This window comes from Colossoma macropomum, unplaced genomic scaffold (assembly GCF_904425465.1).
Source record: "Colossoma macropomum unplaced genomic scaffold, Colossoma_macropomum, whole genome shotgun sequence".
Taxonomy (NCBI): domain Eukaryota; kingdom Metazoa; phylum Chordata; class Actinopteri; order Characiformes; family Serrasalmidae; genus Colossoma; species Colossoma macropomum.
The window spans coordinates 22456752-22472152 of NW_023494803.1; the positions used below are offsets into that span (position 1 = coordinate 22456752).

A 15401-nucleotide genomic window follows, 5' to 3' on the forward strand; every position below is an offset into this window, starting at 1 on the left:
TCCTACCGGAGTGAATGGGACTCGAGTCTTTGTGTAATGGGACCACATTCCAGGAAATATTTTTATATACATCTCGGCAGCTCTCACTTCAAGAATTCTCTCTGATGTAAGGTAAGTTAGCATGGCTGAAAAGGTCCTGCATTAAGCAAGTAGATGTGTGTTGAATGTGTCAAAATCACATTACATACAGTAAAAATAACCTCTTGCAAGGCAAAAACAGTTCCATTAGCCAACAACAGCTAATGTGTTATCGACAGTACTCTGGTAACTGGACATTAAAACATCACCGATTAGAGGAATTTGGTGGGCGGGTTTTAGAGGGGACATACCCTTGTTAGTGGCAGATTTCCAGCACCAAAAAATTCACGTTGTCCCCAGATATGGATACTCCTGGCCCCACAAGACTACAAACTGCCATGATAGTGTATAACTGTCAGAATATTTTATTGGGAATAACAACAGTAAAATATAGTACATACACATATACTATAATGTAAAATATAGTTTGTTACATTACATTTCTAATGTGACAACTACTTCTCTCATTACAGCCATGGACAAAAAGTTAAAAAGGTCACTGACTCTCCTTGTTAAAGGCTTATGCTGAAACATACTCTAAATGTATGTTACTCTATATGTTGTATTTTATATATTATGCTTATCTGATAATGGAAAGAGGAGTGGATGATGTCAAGGGTCGCTAGTAGGGGTGGGAATCTCTAGGCACCTCACGATTCGATCACAATTCAGAGGGCTGCGATGCGATTATACAACGATTATCGATGATTATCGATTTATATTTTCTCACTGAGCTCAAGTTTCAAGTTTATTTGTCATTTGCACAACAAGTCAGGACATTTATGCATTGAAAGGCTTGTGGTGAGGCTCAGCTAATCACTCTACAGAAAGTAAATAAGTAAAAATAAAAATACAAGAAAAACCAACTGAAATATATTAAATATACACAAAATATACACAGAATATAGAGACAATATACATTTTAAAGTGACTAAGTAACTCGGTGTTATTGTTATTTAAAGTGACTTGGTACTTTTAAAGCAAAGTATTTGTAATGATCCATAATGAATTTACTTCCAATATCTTTTTTAATAAAACAAATGGAAGTGATGTGGCAAGTGAACTAGAAAGCTCTCATTCAGTGCTCTTGGTTGGAGCACAAGAAGCTGCTGCTACTCATCTGCAATAAAATGCGCAGTTACGGTGAAATAAGATCCAGTGGTAATGGATGTCCACGCAGCACGTTACAGTTATTCTACCCGTTTTCTTTAGTGATTTTAGAACTTCGGTTTTGGTCTCGTTGTAGAGAGTTGGGGGATCGCTGTGTCAGTAAAATACCGCGTGAAAACCCTGTTTTGCGACGACTGAGAACCGGCGTGCAGACTGCAGGTCACATAGCAGCGATGCATTATTCGCATTTATAAGCAGCGCAGTTGGTTTCCTGGCAAGTTAAATCTGCAACGAGAGACTGTCACACACTAAAAAGTGGCGAAGCTGAAGTCGCTTCTCTTTCGAATTCTCCCAATCCATCTTAAATGGTGCCGCATGTACATTCGGCGCCTCAGTTAGAATTTAAGGTGGAACGGGTAAATTCGAACAAGAAGCAGGAGAATAAGAAGCAACTTCAACCTCGTAAAACAGTCGTTGAGAGACATTTTACAAGAAAATTATCTACTTCTGAGGAAAAGTTTTCTGGTGGAGATGGGAGGAAAGCGGCTATTGCTGAAGCTTAAAGCAGAGCGAAGTAAATCTGCGTTTTCGTTTATATTGTTTAGCCTATACTTGGACATCAGCACATACTGAGACATACTGGACATTAAATGTTGTGGCTCACAAGGTGGTTTGATTTTTGTTGAAAGGACAAAATGTCTCTTCTTATCATTTGTGTTGTGACTCCTGACCTAACCTGGCTTTTAATGCAGAGGGAGCCGGTCGGATTTCTCGCACTTCCACTGTTTTTATGTGCCGCCACAGACTGTCCAGGCTCTGCACTTCCGCACTTCCAAGTTCCGCCTTTTGCGTTCTGTCAACATCACGTTATAAATTAAATATTTAGAAAATCGATTTTTGACATTTGTGAATCGATTCAGAATCGTTCTCGTCCGCATTGCGATGCATCTAAGAATCGCACCCCTAGTCGCTAGTAACTCAGGTATGAACTTAAGAGTTAAGTAGTGATATGTTCAGGTACCTGCTACCAGCAGAATAGGCTGCTTGTCTGGGTGCAGCTCCATCTGCCTGGCAATCCAGGGCCCATCAAAATGGGCATACCACCAGCCCTTCTTCTTGTTCTGGGGGTCTTTATATTGGTCTGCAGGCCGGATGAAGGGGATGCGGAAGTAGCGCTGCTGCCGATTCATAGTAATCTCTTGCTGCCGGGCAGGCACAGGGGGAGCTGGGTTCTGCTGGGCTGGAGTCACACCACCAACAAATTAGCATACTATACATGAAATACGATATTGGTCCTGATATCTATCTTAACAATGTTATTTGTATAAAAGGATACAATGCATACTGATCAGAAGTGGAAATAAAAAAACTGATTAAAATGAAATCTTTCTGGAAGCTTATTCTCAGGAGGGTTCAAGAAAAAAGTGATTTTCAGTTCTGTTATAGCTGAGGCAAACCAACACCTGATCCTTTCACTGAGAGTCATAACATTAGAGACATTCCATCTGATGGAAAACACATCCTGTGTTTGAAGTGAGGCACATCTGAAGAATTCTCCCCAGAGTCCAGGAGAATATGAGGATGTGCACCCTGGGCAAAAGCAACAAAAGACACATGGCTCTAATACAGCTGTTTGCTCTGCACACGTGAACACCTTAAATAGAAAAGTTTTGGATTTTTTCCAGGCAAAAAAATAAATAAATAAATAACAGGGCGGCATGCCCTTCCCCAGAAACACCAGTGTTTGCCATGAGAAGTGCCTCTAGCTGTGTGCAAACACACACCACTGAGGTAACAATAATCAGGGGCTGGCTGTGATTGGATGCTGGAAGTCTTGTCAAAACGGCAGAAAATAAGAGAACAAGCTGCTCTGATGAGCTGCATGCACTCCATCATGAGAATGCAGTATTACCTTTTGCTAACCATGAGAAACTCTGACTGAAGGTAATTTTAATACTCATTGAAGATATTTATAATGTTACTGTAAAGGACTGTGTTGGGACAGTTACTTAAAAAGTTCCTCTAACTTCCTCTACTCCAGTTAAGGGTCTGTCCTCCCTTGCTTTGCCTTGGTTTTCTGTGTTTTAGCAGCATCAGGTTAATATCCCAGCTTTGGAGAACCTAATTTAACCTGAATCACTGTCTTATAAAGGAAAATTCAATTGTCCTTCTAGTTTTAAACGGTTTAAATGGCCTGTCACTGTTCCAGCCTTTGAAAAAGACACAACCAGTTATGCTGATTAAAATTATAAATGACTGAAGCTGTTTGAAACCCCAGAAAAAAGCCATTAGAAATGGTTCAAAAACACTTGCCTCAAAGGAAGATCTTTAAGAATAAAATAAAGCAGAGTCTGGCCTGAAAATCAAGTAAGGCCTTTGGTTGAAGCTAATTTTTCTTCAGCACAGGGATCTTAATCCAACAGTTTCTTGTAAATGTGATTAAATGTTTTGACAGATTGTTTGCTACATACAAGAACATATGTGGAAAATATATATAGAGAAAATTTATGATTTAAATGAATCGTGTGTAATTAATGTTGTTCTCTTTGAGACATATGGGTAACGCACGTAACAAAATTATTCTTAAGTGAGGAACTGTAATGTGATGACAAGAATTTAAACTGTAAGGTGATACACCTCTGTGTTACAGGGAAAAGTAATCACATTACTGTAATGCAACACTTTGCACTCCAACACTGGTAAAGCGGAATTCTTATCAAATCATCAATATCAAGAATTCTCATAATGAGAGAGAGTACTGATTAGTATCAGGTCTTCTTTTTTTTTTATAAAGCCGTGTTTCCTAGGGTATAAGTGGAGCACTGAGATGAATGATGAATATGTTACATCTGTTGTGTAGGATCTATGCACAGTCTCGTGTGGGGTGCTATCTCACCATAGTCAGTGACTCATTTGGGAGCTCTCTGCTCAGCCTCAGTGTTGCGTTTCTTGTTCTTTGACTTCCAGGCATGGTAGACCTCCAGACTAAAACTATTTTCTATGTAAAGATATAGTGAAGTAATGGCGTCCTGAGCAGAGAATAAAGTCATACTGCCTCAGTGTGTGCTGTAATCCGAGCTTCTTTGTTTTTTGTTTTCATAGCTGGTCCTGTGCATATGCATGTTAATCCCGCCCTGTGAAAACGCTGGTCCTCCCTATGTTTTGTTTTGCCCCAAGAGACAAAGACTTTTTATGATCTATGCCCAGTCTCATGTGTGGGGTGCTATCTTACCATAGTCAGTGACTGATTTGGGAGCTCTTTGCTCAGCCTCAGTGTTGCGTTTCTTGTTCTTTGACTTCCAGGCATGGTAGACCTTCAGACGACGGTGAAACTCCTCTCTGCACGCTGCCAGCAGCTCGATATCTACAGAAGATATTATATAACTTAAACAAAATGACACACTATGAACAAAATTACACAGTAGAAATGGTTCAGCTAAAAAATGGAATTTGGTTTCCAAAGACAAAAAGATCCAAACGCATTATTATCTTGCCATTATGTACAAGTAAATTTTTTGCTCTCTTCCAAATTAATAAATGTTGCATGCAGAATCCCAAAGTCATACACTTCCAAAAGAACTCCAGTTTTGATGGTTGTCAGAAAAGCACAGACTTCTTCAGAACGTGACATATATTATTCAAAGGAACTCTCTACAGGCAGCAAGCTGTGGGAGGAGTGGTCAGAAGGAGGCCCTGCTCTTACCACAGGAGGTGTTGATGGCGTCTCGCAGCTCAGCGTATTTCCACTTGCTCAGGTCGTACTTCTTCATCCCAGCGGCCACCTTGCTGGCTTGCACCTGTGGACCCCTGTCAGTGCACAAGCAAGCCTATTTACGCAGTGAAAACAGGCACACTGCGCCATTAGAACAGGTTTCCTTTGCCTTGTTTTAAAGGTATTGTCTCACTTTGATCTAAGTAATCAGTATGAAAGCGACATGCAGGAGCTGCTTCTATCTGGAAAACAGAATCAGCAAAGGTAATTGGTGCAACTCATTACGCTCAGGGTGAACAGCAATCACTTTGATACTAATGATAAAGCCACGGCATACTGTCTTACTTGACAGCAGTCCAAATCAGCATGGTGCTGAGAAAATCAGGGCATGCCTTGGGAAGGGTAAGGCAGCGAGAAGCTAGCTCCAGAAGCGAGATTGCTAGCAGGAGGTGAGTGGAACGGGCAGCAGGGAGGGTGAAGGTAACGGATGCATCTGAACGTGACTGTGATTGTGCTGTAGGCTAAGGATTGTGGCACTCCTAGTACTCCTAGGTTTTAGCAGCTCTAACAACTAAGTCAATCAAACTCAGGATTTCCCTCTTCTTAACTTGAGGCACTCTCACTTTATCTAGATTCTATTGGATTCACAGTTACACTGACCAGTGTACACTCAACCCCCAACCCAGCCCAAGCTCTCTGGCCATAATCCTATTGGATTCACTAAACCTGGCCATTAGAAAGCCTGTATGCCGTGTCAACGGTACGGTTGCATGCAACTACACAGCAAAGAAGGTAATTGAGTCCAGCCACAGGGATCAAGAAAAGTCAAAGGGGACAACTGGTCAGGTGGTGAATGCTTGTGGTTTAGTCACAAGGCAGTAAGTGCTGATCTTGTTGTGATGTTTCTGATAAAGAATATTTGCAGGTTGCTAAAGCTGTGCTTGTAAAGGTTACGACATACGACAATTTAAACATTCATTCAGCAAACAACTATTTTTTTATGTAAATATAGAGTAATGGTGTTCTGAGCAGAGAATGAAGTCATAATGTCTATGTGTGTGTTGTAATCCAAGCCTCTCTGTTTATTGTTTAATAGCTGCTCCGGTCGCACATGCACGTTAATCCCGCCCTGTGAATATGCTGGCCCTCCATACGTTTTGTTTTGCCCCAAGAGACAAAGACAGTAACCACCCACACAGCACTGTGCATGCAAGATAGCAGAGTGCAGTAGGAAACGTTCAGGTGAAAGTGACCTTCCAAATATTCCACCTAATATTCCCTGAAGTTGACGAGGCTAAAGTTGGCTTCCTTTTCGCATTTCCCGTTTCACGTTAAATCATGTTATTTCTAACATGATATTATGTATTATATTATGATAGATATCTGTTATTTCTACAACCTAAGCCTTCACTTTAACAAGAATCTTTTGTTTATCTGCTTTGATCATAACAGTAAGTGGGCAGTAAACATTTCTGTGATGGCATGAGTAAAATTTCTGAAGGTTTCAGTATATATTATGGTATTAACCTTGACCAACCACTTCATTAAGTACTTTGTATCTACACTCTTTGCCCATTTTATCAGGTCAGCTTAACATATAGATACACTAGTACACTTGTTTCTCTGAATACTTTGTCAGCCCTCTGGTGGCGTGTTTCTGTGTTATGCTGGTATGAGTGGATCACATACAGCAGTGCTGCTGGAGTTTTCAAACACTGTGTCCACTCACTGTTCACTCTATTAGACACACCTACTTAGTTGGTCCACCTTGTAGATGTAAAGTCAGAGACGGTAGCTCATCTGTGGCTGCAGTTTGTGTTAGCCATCCTCTAGTCCTTCATCAGTACAGAAGTGCTCTGGTGTCTATGTTAGGCTAAGGCGAACCCCAAAAAAAAAAACATTATGCCCGCTGCCTCGATAACAAAGTGCACTACTTCAGATGCAAGACTAGATAGCAGGAGGTGACAAAGGGTCTGATTTTTATTTGAAATGTGACTCAAACATCCTTGGCTTAGGAGTTTGGCCAAACAGGCTAACCTATGTGTACTGATTGTACATCGCATTATCTGCACTTGTTTGTGTCATACTGGTATAAAAATGATAACAAAATCATTCTTGAGCAATTTGAACCTGTATACTGGTTAGCCAGGTTTGTTTCAGACCTGTGGGAAACACTGTAAGCAATATGTGTAATTAGGATCAACATGTGAGAAAAACTTACTTATGAGATGTGTTATGAATTATTTTTGTCAGATTAATAGATTGATTGCAGATCACCTGTGATTACAGTTCACGTGTAAGACACTCGCTACAATTTTGATTGAATCATTAACAATAATTGGGTAATAATCACATAAATATTGAAATTCTTCATAGGAAAGAAGTGCTTTGATTGAAATGATTTCTAAGTGACTCCAAGAACAGACTGAGGATATTTAACCAACCTACTATAAACAGGATCAAATATCTCCATGATCTCCCTATGGAAGACATAATAATCCCAAAACATGAAAGCAATATATAAAACTATAAATGACAGACATATTGCCTATTTTTTTAACACAGACTTTCTACCTCATCATTCAAAAACAACATAAGTGGTAAAATCTTGTCCTAAGTGTTAGTCACAGTATCACTCTGTGTGTGTGTGTGTGTCAGAGGAACTCAAGCATGGCTGAACACAGTGACAGTGACTTGTGAGGTGGCACTCTGGTGACTCTTGACAGCTGTGAGGAGCAAAGCTGCTTAACGCCATCCCCACACAAGGAGTCATCAAACCATGCAGCCCTGCTGATTAACCCACTCGGACAGGTGTCAGCAAGGAACACACACAAACACAAACACATCTAATTGGGTGGATTCATGATGAGCAGCTTTTGTAAAGTTAAACTTCTGTAAAGGCAGCTCACATATCATAAAAGGCTGAAGACTCATCAGATTTCAGCTCACATTTATCAGAACAGGCTGGAGAAATGTAGTTCAGCGTATCGAAGCAGTGGTGCACTGCAAAGCTGGATTCAAGGGTTAGTGAACTTCATGCTTCAGTTTAAAGTAGCCAAGCATAGCTCATTAACTCAAGAGTCCAGTTTTGTAGTTCAGCTCCCAGGTAACCTCTAAATCTGTATAAATTATTGAGGTTGCAAACAAAGTTAATTGATTTAACTGATCAGTTAGTCAAAACAAAAACTGCATCTAAACCCAAAAAGCTATGATTGCTTTGGCTAGAAAACCTTTGGCTAGACAACTAAACAAGCATGCTATCTGTTCCCTAAGACACTTCAAAAGCTCAGCTGAATACAAAAGACTGATCCATGAATAAAGGAAGTACTGAGGTTAAAATCAAACTAAGAATCAGCTCATTGCTTATGATGGCTTTGCATTAGTAGTGTAAACCTCTATCTAAGTTGGTGAAAGATTAAGAGTAGAGGACTTGTGAGTAGGCTTTGTTAAAGTGAGTGGGGGGGGTCAGGGACAGGGTTCTGTTCTATGTCTTACTTCTCTGACTCTGTGGAAAGTGCCACACCAGTAGTACCATAGCTGAAACAGGGGAGAGCAGAAAAAAAAGGTTTGATGACACCGTAGTCTTGTCTCTACTTGCTTGTGGCCTGAGTGAGTCAGAATTGAACAAGGGTTTTATCATTCTCTTAACAGAAGAATGAAGAGGGAGTCCTCAGCGTAGCTTTTGTTCAGTTTCTTGCAACTCTTTACAGTAAATGAATCTACAGCAGGTCCATGTGGCCACTGAGCCAGCGTTAGGCTCTCCCAGGGTGGGTAAAATGTTTGTTTTAATCTCAGAGCCAGTTTCATAACACAAAGCTGTTTGCTTGGCTGCAGTTTAGCTGTTTTTGTTGCTTCACAATAGCAGCAGGGCTGCAGGCTCTTTTCATATGGAAATCACAGAGCATCTGTGATAGGTATACTTTTTGTTGAAGGGTGCACCTGAGCAGATTGGAGTGGGAGCGTGTTTTTTATTGTCTGATGCTACCTGCAGCAGCCAGAGGAACATGTCACTGTTTGTGTGTGTGTGTGTGCGTGCGTGCGTGTACCTGCGCAGGCTGGGGTCCATCTGGGCCTCGTCCTGGATGAGTTCGGCCTCGCTCTGAGCGATCCTCAGAGCCAGTTCTCTGTCTCTTCTCTCCTGCTCCAACATAGCCTGCCTCTGAACCTCCTCCTCCCGCTCCAGAGCCAGCTGAATATCCAGCTCCGCCTGCACCACAACACCAACAGTTGAAGGTTACAATTTCAATGACATCTCTTAATGACTACATTCCAAAGCCTCACAAACAGGCCTGTCACAATCATGAAATTTAAGCTGATGATTAATTGCCATAATAACTGCAATTAACAATGTGATTACTTTTTGTTTATTGCATGCAGCTACAATTTTCTAGTATTATTTTTCCCCATGCTCCTCCACCTATAAACTTTGAATGTTTTTGTACCAAAAACAGTCATAATTCATTTTTACATGACCATTTTACAACTCCTCCTTCTCCCTTAGAATAAAACAGGCTGTTTTTTACTGTGTCTTTAAGACTGATATATGTAAATGACCTCTGTTTTGACTGGTAGCCCTGTATTGTGCCTCATCCAAAAAGAAGTCCAGGCTAAAACATTCTATAACATTTCATTCACATTTTAATTAATAAACTCTTAACAGAGTATCAGTAACACATCAATTCATCAGTAAAGTAGCAGCAGTGAAACATATGAGTACATTGAGGTAAATACCTTGAAGATGTACTGTTGATACATTACTTGCATTAAGGACATGTAGTGTTGATATTTTACATGAAGTACACTTAATATGCTACTTCCATTAAGCATAACCTGACCTTACCCAAAATCTAATCCTAATTCTGGCCCTAATCCTAATCCTAACCCTAACCTCGACCTCAACCCAAAACCTAACCCTAACTCTAACCCTGGCCCTAATCCTAACTCTAACCTTAACCTCAATTCAAAACCTAATCTCTAAACCTCAACTAGCCCTAATCTTAACTGTAACCTCAGCCCAAAGCCTCACCCTAACCCTAACTTTAACCTAAACCTAATGCAGTTAAATTCCAGTTACAGAATAGTGTAAGCAGCATGTCTATAACAGCTTGTTGAGGAAGGTCAGTATTAGACCTGTTACATGTTCAGTGACCTCTCAGGTTAACATCCACAGATATGAATTTGGACTCTCCAAATAAAGTAAAAAAAACAACTGAATTCAGCAGATTATAACCAAACAAATGTTACTTATGAGGTTAATTAGAAAGTCTCTTGATAACTTACTGAATGCATTCACTGCTGCTACATCACTGAAAAGTTAATATGTTACTGAGAGTTTGTTTATTTCATCTAAAAAGGACTAGCAAAATAAAGTGTCACCAAACATTCCTTATAACAGATTGAACTTTGCAGGGGTAAACTGGCAGGCTAAGTTGGTTGGTTTGTGTTTTGATCACAAAACAATGAATTCAAAACAAACAGTTTTCACATTTCAGTTTCCATACTGAATAAAAATATAAATTCAACACTTTTGGTTTTGCTCCTATTTTGCAGCAAAACAACAGGATTTTTTTCCTAGAAATGTGTTGTGCTAATACAAGCAAATGGTGAAACTAATGTGGGAATTCTGTTTCATGATCCACCATGGTTTTGTGGGTTTCAGTAAAATCTTTTCAGTAAAAAAAGTGTTGTGTTTATAATTTTGTTCAGTATAGACTGTATGGACTTAGGAATGAACAGTAGCTTTTGAAACTTTAAGAGTTTGTACGTACTACATTTAAAAGGCAAGGAATTTTTGTTTTCCATGACATGGACACTTTAAAGTATATACCTAAACTAGCCAAACTGGCTGATTAGCTATTTTGCTTCTGATCCAATAGCTCCTAATCTCAGCTTCTGATGCTCCACCAACAGGGGTGCAGAGTGTCTGATATGTATAAAAAGCTAAGCTGGCCACAACTTTCAGGATTTTCTCAGATGTATTCTGATTAGCTTTCCACAAATCCATGTGTACAAACTGCCATGCTCCAGTTTCAATATGTCCACAGTTCTGCTCTGCAGGCTATGATAAGTTGCTCAGAACAAAACACAGTAGTTAGACTGAAAAAATATGCATATAAAGTTCATAGCATTTCATCTTTAAAAGGGATATAACAGTTTTCTTTAAAGTATTGAGTAACTTCCCGTAGACTGTTTTGAAAATCTCCTGCCTCTACACTGAACAACAGCCTGTGGACTGGTCTTGCTGTATTTCAGTCAGACAGGCTCTTTCATGTCAAGGTAGGTAGTTCTTGTCCATGCTAAGTGACAGAGAGCATCAGACTCTGATGATGGGCAGAAGTCTGGCTTGTAAGACTAAGCAGCTCCCAACTGATGACAGACAAAGCCTGAGCTCAAATAATCAAACACTGTTGCTGTGCTCTTTCAAGATGTTAAAAGCCAGATGTAAGGAACTTTTGCTGTTTCCATAAGACCCATGAGAGGTCTTAATAAGTGCATTTTCTGCTTTCTTTTTGTTTACATGTATTTGCTCCAACTCACCAGATGAAAACGCACCCAATTCACCTTCTGTTGGTTACACAGTACACATATGAATTTGAAAGCTAACAACTGTGGAAACCAATCACAATTGACTTAAATAACTATGATTAGGCAATTATGTAAAAATTGTGAGAGGCCTAGTTAAAAGCACTTCTTGCTAGCAAAATGGCTAAACTGGTCAGTCGCTCAATCACAGTTTGTGTATGTGCTGCCAAAACAGCCAAATATCACTGCCAAAATGTACTTTTTTTCCCATTTTTCACACCATTTGAAAATCTCAGAAACCTTCTACACTGTGTGAACATTTTATGACCACTAAAATGGTCCAAAATGACTTCTAATAACATCCTTACACACACTGAAGCTAAGAACGTTTTTTTCCCTTATCCTATAAAGTTACCGTTTCAGAGATGCAAGAGATGCAATTTTGTTATGACAGTGACACAATGCTGCTCACTGTGCAGTTGAGCACTACTCCTCCTTAAAGCTGCCTTAGGCTTTCCCTCAATCTCTTCATAAAGCCTGGAGCGCCTGAGGAGAGGGAGATTAGGGAGGCCCTGCTCCAGACTCTCTCGAGCCCATCTGCAGCAGAACCAGTGCTGCTCCCCGCTGCCAGGACTTTAAGCCATTATGCGCCTGCTGTGTGCTAAGGTCCGATTAGACATATTATCGAGGTTATAGCAAAGCTAATACACCTAGCCTGTGATTCCACGTCTAGACGGACCAGAAACGAGCCAAAGTCTGGTGTCAAAGGTTTCAGAATGTATTAGCACATGCTAATATGGGAGCAAGCTCAAACGAGAAGCAAAAAGGCAGTGAAGGAAAGCGAATCTAAAGGAGCTAAAAAAAAATTATCACTAACATGCAGGGAAGGAAGCTGCAGTCACCCTTCCTGAAGAGAAGGATATAGTATCTATTTATAAAAATTAAGGTACTATTAATCAATCTGCTGTGGGCAGCGAAAGAGAAGCAGTGGGCTTGTTTTTATGTCACTGACTACCAGACTCTGGGCAAATTGCAAATAGATTTAAAATTTACAGTGCATCTTAAAAATTAAAACTTTAGACCAGGGGTTCTCACCCATTTGCAACTCATGACCCACACAAATGAACACAAAAGCTTCAATGGACCACAAGATATAACTGATTATATCTGATTAATTTTTCTTACTAATGAGTAGCTGTTGTTCTGCAATAACCACCTGCTGGATTTGACACGTTTATATACATATTCGCAATGTTTGTATAATGTAATAATGTAATAATGTAATAGTTTCGAAGTGACTAAACCAAGTAGTTTGTGTGTGTTTTCATGCACATGAAGCCTAGCGCTAAGTACTCATTGCTGTACTTTCGGTTTCGGGTTTATGGTTGGTTTTCTCAGAATGAGATACGGCTTTACTAGAAAGACCCTAATTTTATCAATTTATCCATGATAGTTGAATTCCATTCAATTGGAAAGTGAAACATTTAACATTGACTTGCAATGAAAATATAAACATAACTATCTAGCGTTGTCACATCAATCGAGCTTGATATAAATATAATGTTTTAGTTCTGCAAATAATTAACACAATAATATTTGTAGTATTTAGTACTAGTATTTGGTTAAAAGTCTATATTGTAAAACATTTTTGCAGAAAAGACAGCCAGCAGCCCCACTATCAGTAATACCACGGCACACAGCGGAGTCACTGCCCACACTTTCAAACCACTGCCTGCTTTTGTGAATTTGCTCAGCAAGACACGGTGGTGTAGCTTTAGCAGCTTCAACCACCTAAACTCTTCAGTTCTCTTCTCATTATTTCATAACGTACATATTAGTTACTTAGTAGTTAGTTCAAGGGAGCAATTTTCATGTCATGTCAAGGCTGAATGAGTTGATCAACATATATAAATATATTCTTATTAACATACTCTTGGTCAAGCCCTTAAGTATTGAACAGTTTCAAACCCAGTCTTCAGGGTCCCACCTAGACGGACCACATTTTTCCTTCAACCCATGTGTTGGGACCCTGAGGACCCCTTTGGGAAACAATGGCGCAGAACATCTCAGCCTTGTAGCTTCATTTTTGTTTTTCATTTTATTATTACATTTGACGCCACATTCGTACATTCAAGTATTTTTATTATTTTTTCACCATGATGGAGATACAAGGTTTTGTTACAACAGAGGCACAATTCTGCTCTTTTACAGCACTATCCAATGGCACAATGCTACTAGACACAATGCTGGTTTGAAATGTAGTGTTAAAGAAGGGCTTTGAAAGAAAGGGGAAGTATAAGCCACACAACAACTCAGACACAAAGTAGCTTGGCAGGGCAATCTATCAAACCCCTGAGCCAGAAGCCACAGGAGCCAGAAGAGAGAAGGACTTTCACATCCATGAGAAGAGCAGGGACTGATGAATCTGCGCCTACGCTGCTGTGCCAGTTCAATATGGTATACGATTATTACTGAAGTGCACAGCAGCTGTACCCTCCTCTGAACATACCAGTGTGAAGGTAATTGGCAGTGTGACCTGGCAAAGGGGGCCACAGAGGAAAGAAATCGATAGTTCAATACATGCATGCACACACATGCACACAAACACACCTGCAGAATTCGCTCTTCCTCTTCCCTCTTCTTCCTCTGTTCTTCTTCTTGCTTCCTCTTCTGCTCCATCTCTGCTTTCCTGGGGTGAGAGAAGGAAGAAGTGGACCGTCCATAAGCTTATGCAGATGGAAAAAGCACACAGCATGGAGATCAACACTGGCCGAAAACTACAGAAATCATGACGTCTTTTGATGGATCATATAATTCAAATAAAATGAAACCAAGAAAGTGTTAACACAGTACTGTATTTTTCCAGCTGTGCAGAAATTGTTGGCTGAATCTCCAACTTTTCCACTGACCATCCGAACTATAATATAAACTCTCTAGTTCACTTAATGATTTGTCTAAATATATAATGTGTGAAAATATTTATATTTTAAGTGTGGGCTGGAAGAGGCCAACAAAGAAGGCAGGAAGATGAATGATGCCAGTGTACCCACTGAGACAGCATGTAATTCTTCAGCAAGAAAAACATTTTTGCTCACACTCAGATTTATGAAACAATGACAAATGGTTTCAGTGATGAGAGAATGCAGAAGGAGTGATGGGAGAATGTACAAGTGAGACAGGACAAAAAAACCTTTTTTTTTTCGTTTTTTTACAAAAAACTGATGGCATAGATAGCAAGTCTTCCCCAACTCCCTCCATTAACCCATTAAGGTGTAACGTACATGCGGCGGTCCTCTTCCTCCTGTTTGCGTAGCTGCTCTTCTTCCTCACGCCTCTTCCTCTCCTTCTCCATCTCCTCTTGGATGCGCTTCAGCCGCTCCATCTCCTCCTCCTCTTGCTTCTTCTTCTGCATGGAGGAGAGCAGCAGCTCTGATTTCTTCACCAAGTCCTCGTACTCCTGCTCGATCTCCTTACGACTCATCACAGTGGCCTGAGAGAACAAAAGAGGAAAGGAAGGCAGGAAGGAAGAAAAAGAAAATAAGTCATTAGAAGTTTGAGACAGAACAAAAAAAAAGAGACAAGAAAGAAAGAAAGAAAGAAAGAAAGAATGAATGAATAAATAGAAGAAAAAAAAGAAAAAGTAAGAAAGAAAGATGGCAAGTCATTACAAGAGTTAGAGACAGAGAACAAAAGAGGAACACAATGGAAAAGGTAACATTGAGTTAGTTTGAGAAACCAAGCAAGCAAGAAAGAAAGAAAGAAAGAAAGAAAAAAAAGCAAACAAGAAAAACAGGAAGAAAGAAAGAAAGAAAGAAACTACTTCAGTAAGTTCACTGGGGGTTTCTGTGTAACACACACAACATCGCTAAAACTCATTTGAAGACGAACAGTGAGGCATCACTTTGAGTAACTTTTCGGAGGGAAATCAAATGGCAGTTACACTGCGGTTAGCCAGCAGCCCTCATCAAGTGTAAACGAG

General features: G+C 39.9%; 1 protein-coding gene across 7 annotated transcripts in view; it reads right to left on the reverse strand.

Annotated features, from left to right (window-relative positions):
* The window catches only part of myo6b (myosin VIb), a 56953-nt gene that overhangs the window by 2140 nt on the left and 39412 nt on the right, over positions 1–15401 (reverse strand). For 4 of the 7 annotated variants that reach the window (XM_036593273.1, XM_036593269.1, XM_036593270.1 and 1 more), the window contains 7 exons: positions 14704–14912; positions 14033–14111; positions 8947–9107; positions 7345–7380; positions 4892–4995; positions 4421–4552; positions 2210–2428 (listed from right to left, as the gene is read on the reverse strand). In XM_036593273.1, coding sequence (XP_036449166.1) covers positions 2210–2428; positions 4421–4552; positions 4892–4995; positions 7345–7380; positions 8947–9107; positions 14033–14111; positions 14704–14912 — 940 coding nt within the window. Of the gene's footprint in view, positions 1–2209; positions 2429–4420; positions 4553–4891; positions 4996–7344; positions 7381–8946; positions 9108–14032; positions 14112–14703; positions 14913–15401 lie in introns of those variants that run through there. The other 3 variants (XM_036593275.1, XM_036593274.1, XR_005008540.1) reach the window with 2 other exon arrangements.